This window comes from Sycon ciliatum, chromosome 2 (genome assembly GCF_964019385.1).
Source record: "Sycon ciliatum chromosome 2, ocSycCili1.1, whole genome shotgun sequence".
In the NCBI taxonomy this organism is placed as follows: domain Eukaryota; kingdom Metazoa; phylum Porifera; class Calcarea; order Leucosolenida; family Sycettidae; genus Sycon; species Sycon ciliatum.
In genome coordinates this window covers 49,139,959-49,149,889 of record NC_088644.1, presented here as the reverse complement: position 1 = coordinate 49,149,889, position 9,931 = coordinate 49,139,959, and the positions used below count along the sequence as shown (strand labels likewise).

The following is a 9,931-nucleotide window of genomic DNA, read 5'->3' as shown; positions in this document are numbered from 1 at the left end:
AGTTGGAAGATGGCTCGTATGCCAGACTTAGCAATGCTAAGCAGTCGATGTAGCAGCAGTTTGGATAGAGCGGGAAAGAAACAGTTTGAGGCACAGCAGAGAACAGACTGGATCATACTCATGTACCAGGCCCGGCGGGCATTGAGTGAAAGGCACCGTCCATGGCGCCAGAGCTGCCCGATTGTAGTAGCAGTCTTGCTGGCAATAAAGTCCACTTGGAATGTAACAATTTTGTTTTGTTTTAAGTTGAAACAAGGAAAACGGTGGGGCACAAGTTATGCGCTAGAGTCCACCAACCAAACCAGGTTTTGAACAGTCAGACATGCACAAGGTAGCACCAGACCGACTAGGAGTACTGAGACATTCCACGGCAAGTCAGTGAGCTTGAGCACCACCCGATAGCCCTGACCAACATCAATATTTCTAGTTACACATTTTCTATTATTTCACCGGCACCTCATGCTCCATGGCCAATTTGAACACAACAAAAGTGTCAGAGAGGGTTTTAGACATCCTATAGGTTCCAAGCAGGCTAGGCAGCGAAATAATATTACAATTTACGTCAAGATGGATTACCTGAGCAGTTCCGTAACATCAGCTGACATTCGTCAACATCACTGCATTGACGTAATCGCGGCGACGGAGACGCGGCTTGCGGCGGCACGGACGCGGCAAGCGCGAGCGTGGCGTTGAAGCCGGTCAGGCACGGGCAGTCGTAGCTGCCGAGGGTGTTGGCGCAGCGCGTGTTGCGACCACAGCTGTGCGAGTCCCCGGCACATTCGTCCTGGTCTGTGCAAGCACCGGTGGCCAGGTTCTGTGTAAAGCCGTCGCGACACGGACACGTGTAGCTGCCCGGTGAGTTCTGACAGTACGTTAGTCTTAAGTCACAGCCATGCGTTTCACTGTTGCATTCGTCAACATCTGCGTTGGAGATAATGCGAAAAAAAATACAGACAGATGCTTGCGCAAACATACGCACGACTACACATGCATGCGGACTCGAATACACATGCATACGCACGCGAATACACGTGCATATGAATGCGAATACATGTGCATACGCACGCGAATACACGTGCATACCCACACGAATACAGATGCATTCAAACACACGTGCATACGCACACGAATACTCGTGCATATGCACACGAACACACGTGCATATGCATACGAATACACGCGCATATGCATTCGAATACACGTGCATACGCACACGAACAGATGTGCATATGCATTCGCATACATGTGCATACGCACACGAACACACTGGTAATGTTCTCAGAAACTTGGATTCCCTTACAAAATGTCATATCTGATACAGTCAGACCTCGCTTATCCGGTCGGTCCTCCTTTATCCGGTAACCTCCCACGACAGCGCGTCCATGTTAGCACGGTGCACTTCAGCGCGACCGCCTTAGCGTGAGGCATTTCAGCTCGGTGCCATTTCAGCGCCGTGTCTGGAAAGCGGCAATGATTTCAGCGCGAAATTTAAAGCGCAGGACACGTCAGCGCCAATTTCTTCAGCCCAGATTTTTCCGCGGGTGAGGCACTTCAGCGCTGTACATGTTAAAGGGGAACTCCGGTCCAAAATCAGCCCCATTTTTATTGCGGAATCCATTAGAGTATGTCGTAAGTGGTAGAATGGCGAAAACCGGATGCTTCTACGACAAGGATAACATACCTAAATTACCAATTGCAATTTCCATATTTGGCACGAGGGGGCCCCCTCCCACCCTGTGACGTAAAACGTTCTCAGCCCGGTCCACTCAGATGAAATTTTCAAATAATTGAAGCAAAAATGAAAAGTCCTTGGCCATTGTTGAAGTGCTTGTTGTTCTGTGCCATGCCCGATTTATTATCACGACTCGCTGCTGCGTCTCTGGATGTGACAATGTCACGAAGAAAGAGGCGCCTGCGGGCTGTCGTAGCATGGCTTTCCTCTGGCTGACGCGAACCTGACGACAGCTTGGCTATGGAGAGTATGTTGGAAGGATTTTTCTCCGATGAAAAATAATCGTGTCTGCACTGAGCATTTCACTGAGATGTGCTATGAAAGAGATTTCCAACAAGAGTTTGCACAAAGCATTAGTGGCTATAAGCAGAAGCAGCAGCGACGCTTGAAGTCAGGGTCCCTGCCATCCTGAAACTTGGCGGTGCATGTCATACTAATAGTAGCTCCTCTACCTCTGCTGCCAGCAAAAGCAGACCACCTTCGATTTACTTCCAGAAATGTGAGCACGATAAGGTAAGTGAACGGCATGATTTTGTGCCGTCCAGAACGTAGCTCTAAACGACTACAGTCCTACTCAAAGTCCTAGTCAGTGAAGTCGAGAATTGATGTACAGTCAGGCCTCGCTTAACCGCACACATCTGTTTTCCACAAAAAATATCCGGATAGGCGAGGGAACCGGATAACTGAACACACATACTGTATATGCATGTGGCATGTCAAAAGCAGTGACATCGTCATACATGTACATGTAGACTAGACGCGGGTCCTACGCAGTACAACCAGCGTGCACAGTATGTAAAACAAGCGAGAAAAATGACAAGTGCATGCAACTGAGTGCTGTGACTGCTGTCTGCATGCACCCAGCAGGTCAAGGACCTCATTTTGCTTGTACAACTCCCTGATTCTAGCTTCTGCAAGGCACATGCAACCGGATACGACGAAGCTTTTCGTACAGATTTTAACCAGTTTGTACACGAAATCATGCACCTGTATGCGGACCGCGAGGTCCGGTTATGTTGTATGCATAACATATGCTGCACATCAGTAACCAGCGATTTTCTTCCGGATGGCGAGGGATCCGGATAAACGAGGTATGACTATAACGTACATGGAAGGTTATCATGTGTGTTATTTCGGTTCTCTTTATCTGTAAGTTTCCATTGCGTTACTTTCCGGTTGCAGCTACACTGCCACAAATACAAGGTACAGTATAGTGATTTGTATCATTTACCATTCCTTGGCCTTGTATTATTATAAGAAATGTACGGTACTTTTCAAATTTCGCAACCTGATGGCATGTATTTGAGGAGAGAGCATGGCTGACACAGGGTTCAGACCAGCACAAAATCCTGGAGAGCATCGTCATGGGCAAGACGTTGCTCAACGATATGAAGCAGCTCACCGAGTTCTGCCATACAGGCAGTCTGGAAAATTACCATGCTGTCATACTGAAGTGGGCACCAAAACGTGTCCACTTTTCGTACAATGGCATGAGAGCACGGGTACACATATCATATAATGGGATCCATATAAGTGGGTATACCCAGGATCCATATAATTATGGTCACGCGGTGCAAACCTCTAACTAAAGACCACCTGCTACTAAAGACCGCTTTTGCTGGCACCAAGGGGTGGTCGTTAGTCACAGGTTTTACTGTCTTAGTGACTATCAATGACTATTGACAACTTGTATGGGGTATTACCACTGCCATGTACACCAGTCACCCTATAAAAGACACAGTATTTTCGCGGATAGGCCATAAATTTCCTTAATTTTCCTATGCAAGCTAACTCTCAAAAATGAAATTGAACCGATTTGAGACAGCGCTGACGTATATGCGCTGAAGTGCCTGGCGCTGACGTTACCTCGCGCTGACAGTACATCGCGCTGACAGTACATCGCGCTGAAGTGCCTTGCGCTGAAGTGCCTCGCGCTGACACTACCTCGCGCTGAAGTACCTTGCGCTGAAGTAGTCGCGCTGAAATGCCTCGCGCTGTAGTGGACGCGCTTTCGAAGGATGGAATCCTTTATCCGGATCCCTCACCATCCGGATGAAAATAACTTACTGGTTACCGATTTACAGCATACATGTGCGTGTTGCATCCAACATAACCGGTGTTCGGCTATCCGGCTCCCTCACCTCTCCGGATATTTTGTGAAAAACGGACGCGTGCGGTTGAGTGAGGCCTGACTGTATCAGCTTGCTCTCTACTCCTCACTCACCTTGGCAGGATCCTTGTAGGCCGTTTCCAAGGAAACCCATTCGGCAAGAGCAGCTGTATGTTCCGATGTGATTTGCGCAGGTAGCTCTCCCGGACGCGTCGCAGTTGTTGGTGCCGCGCTGGGCGCATTCGTCCGTGTCGATGCACTCGAGACGCCCGTCGTTGAACTGAGCGGTGCCGGTGCTAGCATGGAAGCCACCACTGCACAGGCATTCGAAGCCCGGCCGTGTGTTCCAGCAGCTTGCGTTTGCCTGGCACGGCGGAGAGTCACCATTGCTGCTGCTACTGCTGCGGCTACACTCATCTACATCCACACACCGCTGGTCAATCAGCTCCGCACCGGCTTGACACTCGCACTCGTACGAGCCAGTGTTGTTGTTGTTGTCGTTGGGCGAGCGTAAAACGCACTCGCCCAGTGGCGTGCACGACCGGGACACTGCCCGGCAGTCTGCTGGCAAGCAAGCACTGCCATCGCCACCCGCGGAGGCTACGTATCCTGGAGAGCAGGGACAGGCGAAGCCACCGTCAGTGTTGCGGCAGAACGTCGAGCCTCCCGCGCAATCGTGCGTTCCCGCCGTACATTCGTCAATGTCGGAGCAAGCCTGACTACCGTCATGTGAAGAAACTGATACAGCATATCCCGTGGAGCAGTTACATCGGTAACTGCCCAGGGTATTGTTGCACCCACTCGATCTACCCTTGACAGCATCACTGCAGTTGTGGATGCCAAGTGCACATTCATCTATATCCAGACACAGGTAACGGTAGTCGTAGACGGGGAGTTGTTGGTACTTAAACCCGACGGCACACTCGCATCTAAAGGACCCTGGTGTATTGATGCAAGTAGAGACGTTGGCGCTGCCACACCGATAAGCATATTCACACTCATCATAGTCCGTACAAGTGCCGTTTCTCCGAGAATAGCCCTGGCGGCATCCGCAGTTAATAGTGCCGTACAGAGAGGACCGACACACCTCGTTAGTGCCATTGCACTGGTGCTGCCTCTCGGCGCAGTAGTCAATTCTCGTGCAGTTGCCCGGCAATCCGCTGCCACGGTACCCGGTTTGACAACCGGCACATATGTATCCCAAGTTGTAGTTTACGCAGTTGGCGTTGTGATCGCAGTAAAGGCCCGAATAGAAGTGCCGGTGGCTGCACTCGTTTCTGTCGGCGCAGCTATAGCCGGTGTGCTCGGACCCCTCACGGCACGTACAGTTGTACCCTCCCACCGTGTTTGTGCATGTGCCGTACGGCCGGCACGCACCGTGCACCGTACACTCATCCACGTCCACACAACTACCGTCGGCGGCGGTGCGATAGCCGGCCGCGCACCGACACGCGAACCCGGGGGGCGTTGCGTGAAGATTGACGCACTCGATGCCGAAGCCGGTGCAGTTGTTCAGCGTGTCGTTGAGACATTCGTTTACATCGTAGCACACTCTCCCATTGCCGCTGTAACCTGTGCGGCATTCGCACGAAAACGAGCCATACGTGTTATTGCAATCCGCGTGGGTATGGCAAAAGTACCTGGAACACTCGTCCAGGTCCACACATCGTCCGTTGCTAGATCTGAATCCCAGCGGGCAGCTGCAGCTGAAGCTCCCCAGCGTGTTCTGACATGTTCCCGACGCGTTGCTGGTGTTGGCACTGCAGCTGTTAGCCGGCAGCAAACATTCATTAATGTCAATACAGTCGCCGGGTAGTCCCGATCCTGTGAAGCCACGCTGACAGCCCAGACACCTGTAGCCAAGCTCCGTGTTCTCGCAGTTGGCATAGCGGTCACACGAACGATTTTCCAGCCGATAGCTGTACGAGCATTCGTTGATGTCGTGGCAATGTCTGGAGTAGAGGACCTCGGAACCGTTTACACAATCACACGTGTAACTGCCTTCAGTGTTTGTACACGTGCCGTAGAAGCGGCACGCGCCGTACTTAAGACATTCATTCACATCCGCACAAACACCACCGTCGCCGCCATACGATGACAATTCATAGCCAAGCGAGCATTGACAACTGTAGCCTCCGTTGTAGTTGCGGCATGTCTGGTTTCTCGCGGTGCAGGCACGCAGAGTTTCCGTGCCATTTCCACATTCATCAACATCAATGCAAGCGCGTCCGTCGAACATCAGCCCAGTCGAGCAGTTACATAGGTATGAGCCATGAGTATTGCGGCACGACGCACTGTAGGAACAGTAGCGATAGCGATTGGAATATGAGCATTCGTTTAGGTCTGTGCATTCTCCCAAGGAGGCGTCGAATACGAATCCTGTCAGACAGTCGCAGTGAAAGCTTCCGTGCGTGTTCACGCAGCGTTCGCCGCCGGTGACATTACAACCGTCTGTTCCCAGTGCACATTCGTCGACATCCACACAGCTGCCGACCGAACCGTCACCGGTGTATCCAGTGAGGCAGCCGTGGCACTCGTAGCTCAGTGGCGTGTTTGTGCAGTTGGCATTCTCGTCACAGAATAGCAGGCTGCTGCGATAGTGCGGGGAGCATTCGTCACGGTCGACGCACCGTTCGTTTTCCGCTCCGGCCGCGCAATCGCAGGCGAAGTATCCCGGATAGTTGGTGCAGTTTCCGTATGGCTGGCAGGCGATCTGCTCGACGCATTCGTCAATATCGACGCAATCGGAGCCCTCTCGTCGAAAGCCGTAGAGACAGTCGCAGCGCACGTTGCCATAGTACCTATCCACGCAGATCTCGGCTGTTCCATTGCACGGGTTCAGCTCCGGCACCCGGCATCTGTTCAGCGGGCTGCACGAGTACCCATTGCCCGTCCAGCCCGGGTCGCAGTCGCACTCAAAGCTACCGGGAGTGTTCCTGCATGTCGCTCGGTAGTAGCACCGGTACCCAAAGTAGGTAGAGCATTCGTCGACGTCCGTACAAGCACCCAGACTGCTGCTGTAGGAGTACCCAACGTCGCAGCCACAGAGAAATGAACCAGGCGTGTTCAAACAGGTCGTGTAGTTCTGCTCCGCGCAGAGTGAAATACCCTCGTCTTGGCATTCGTCAAGATCCGTACACCTGCCCTCTGCCTTATGGAAACCATGTCGACAGCCACCGCAGTCGTAGCCGAGAACTGAGTTGCTGCAGTTGGAGTTTCTGTCGCAGTATCGCTCGCCGTACGCTTTGAAGTCGCATTCGTTGATGTCTAGGCAAAGTACGCTGACTTGCGTTGCACCTTGCTGGCAATTGCATTCATAACTTCCGACTGTGTTCGTACAGTTGCCATGCGGATGGCAGAAGACCGTAATTTCACATTCATTCTGGTCTGTACATTGCAGATCGGATGAGCTGCCGCCGTCATCTGGCTGAAAACCGGCCTTGCACTGGCAGGAGTAACTTCCCGGCGTGTTTACACATTCAACGGTTCCGTGCGAGCACGTGTCCATGACGGCCGGATCCTCGCATTCGTTGATGTCCTCGCAGCCACGGTAACTGTAGTCATAGTAACTCCGCCAGCCCGGGCCGGTGTAACCGGGGCGGCACTGACAGACGAACGAACCCACCGTATTGACACACGTCGAGCGAGCGTCGCAGTTACGGCTCACCGTGTACCACCTGTAGCATTCGTTGATATCGACACAGCGCGAGCCGGCGCGTTGATACCCGGGCAAGCAGATGCAGAAGTAACTGCCGGCAGTGTTGATGCACACTCCGCCGTGCTCCTCCCTACACAGTCCCACCAGGCTGGCGTTGGCACATTCGTCGTAGTCGACGCAGGAGCCGGCGCTTCCGTCGCCGTGGTAACCCGGAAAACAGCTACTGCAGGCGTAGCTGAGATGCGTGTTCACGCAGAACGCTTTGAGATCGCAGAAGCGGCCTCGGTGCTGGTCGGAGCACTCGTTGCGATCCAAACACTGTCCGCCGCGCTCTTCGGCACCGTCGGAACAGCTGCAGATATGGCTGCCCTGTGTGTTGGTACAATTGCCATACGGTGTACAGTAACCCTGATCACACTCATCGCGGTCCACGCACAGATCAGGATCGTTGTGGTTCTCGTCTGATGGCGCGGTCGTGAAGAACGCGCTCGGCGTCGCCGTCATGGCCGGCAGAGTCGGCGCGGTCTGGTTATCGACCTCGTATCCGGGCGAACAGGCACAGCGATAGGAGCCCTGCGTATTGTAGCAAGAGATGAGCGTGGTGTCGTTGAGGCAGTCGTCCGCACCCGAGCTACACTCATTGATGTCAAAGCAGCGATTGTAGCGACCAAATCTGTAGCCGTATTGCCTGAAACCAGGCTCGCACTGGCAGCTGAAGGATCCGGGGGTGTTCACGCACATCACGTCGTCGTAGAAACACGGCCGGTAGTACTCCAGGCATTCGTCCCTGTCGTTGCAGTAACCGGAGCTGTTGATCCTGTAGCCGTAGGGACAGTGACAGTAGAACCCGCCCTGCACGTTCCTGCACTGGAATCCGTTTGTGCACTCGTGAAGGCCGTCCACACATTCATTGACATCCATGCAGTTGCCAGGCGTGCCGTCTCCTTCGTAACCGTCTCGGCAGCCGTCGCATTCGTAGCCCAGCTGAGTGTTCGTGCAGTTGGCGTTCGGGTCGCAGAACTGTCTCGAAAATCGGTTGCCGAAGTCGCACTCATCCCGATCCACACAGCGGCCGGACCGCAGCACCGAGCCCGGAACGCAGCTGCAGTTGTAACTGCCAACCGAGTTTGAGCAGGTGCCGTGAGGTAGACAATAACCCAGGGCACACTCGTCCACATCAACACACTTGTCGGGATCGTTGTTGACGATCGGCGGCGCGTTAGTAACGAACGGGTTGCTTGTGAACGGCACAAACGGCGAGAGGGTTGGCTGCACTGAGGAGGTCTCGTTGGCGTCCGCACTGCCGTTCACCTGTACGAAACCCGGAGAGCATGCGCACAGAAATGACCCGTGCGTGTTGTAGCATGATATGTGGCCAGTAGTGTTGTCGCAGTCGTCCGCGCCGACGCTGCATTCATCGATGTCGTAGCAATGGATGTAAGGCTGACGGCCGTAGAGCTGACGGAACCCTGGCTCGCACTCGCAGCGGTACCTTCCCGGCACGTTGACACACACTGAATTGCTGTAACACCGGTAGTAGTTCTCCAGGCACTCATTCCGATCCTCACAGCGTCCCGACGAGGTGTTAATGCGATAGCCGGACGGACACCGGCACGAGAAACCTCCATAATAGTTATTACAGACGAATCCGTTTGTGCACATGTGCAAGCCCAGCGCACATTCGTCAATATCCGAGCAGTTGCCGGGGGAACCGTCGCCCTTGTAGCCCGACCTGCAGCCATTGCAATCGAAACTCAGCGGTGAGTTGGTGCAGTTGCTGCGATAGTCGCAGTACTGAGTGGGTCCGTAGTAACGATTCTCGCATTCGTCAATATCGACACACTGATTGCTGTACGCAACGAGCTTGGCACCTTTCACACAATCACATACAAATGAACCATGTGTGTTGTTGCACTGGCCATACGGTTGGCAAATTTCGTTCGGTGAGAGAGAACATTCGTCCACGTCCAAACACGACGCTCCATTACCGGTATATCCACTCATGCAAGTACAGACAAATGAGCCAATTGTGTTGTTGCAGTCGGACTCCCGCGGACACAGCTCGTAGTTTCCCACGTAGCACTCGTTTACGTCCGTGCACGTAGCCCCATCACCCGTGTATCCGCTGCCACACACGCACTCGTAACTGCCCTCGCTATCCAGGCACTCGGCATTAACACTGCATGTGGCCGGCGTTGCGGCAGCAGCACTCGCTTTACATTCGTCGATATTCTCGCACGGGGTTCCGGTGAAGCCGTGGCGACAGCCGCAGACAAACGACTGGCCGCTGTCATCATTAATGCACACGCCGTTCTTGCCGTACTCGGCACACGCATCTGGGGATAAGGCACATTGATCCATTTCTGCAGCACAGGGACAGATCAACCAAGACACACAGAGATACGGGGATTTGCTGACAGTTACAGCAGCA

General features: G+C 53.4%; 1 protein-coding gene across 1 annotated transcript in view; it reads right to left on the bottom strand.

Moving 5' to 3' along the window:
* The window catches only part of LOC135810334 (fibrillin-3-like), a 64,969-nt gene that overhangs the window by 14,482 nt on the left and 40,556 nt on the right, over nt 1–9,931 (bottom strand). The window contains exons 26-27 of the mRNA XM_065323822.1: nt 3,957–9,863; nt 577–921 (exon numbers count right to left, since the gene is read on the bottom strand). Of these exons, the coding sequence (XP_065179894.1) occupies nt 577–921; nt 3,957–9,863 (6,252 nt within the window). The remainder of the gene's footprint in view (nt 1–576; nt 922–3,956; nt 9,864–9,931) is intronic.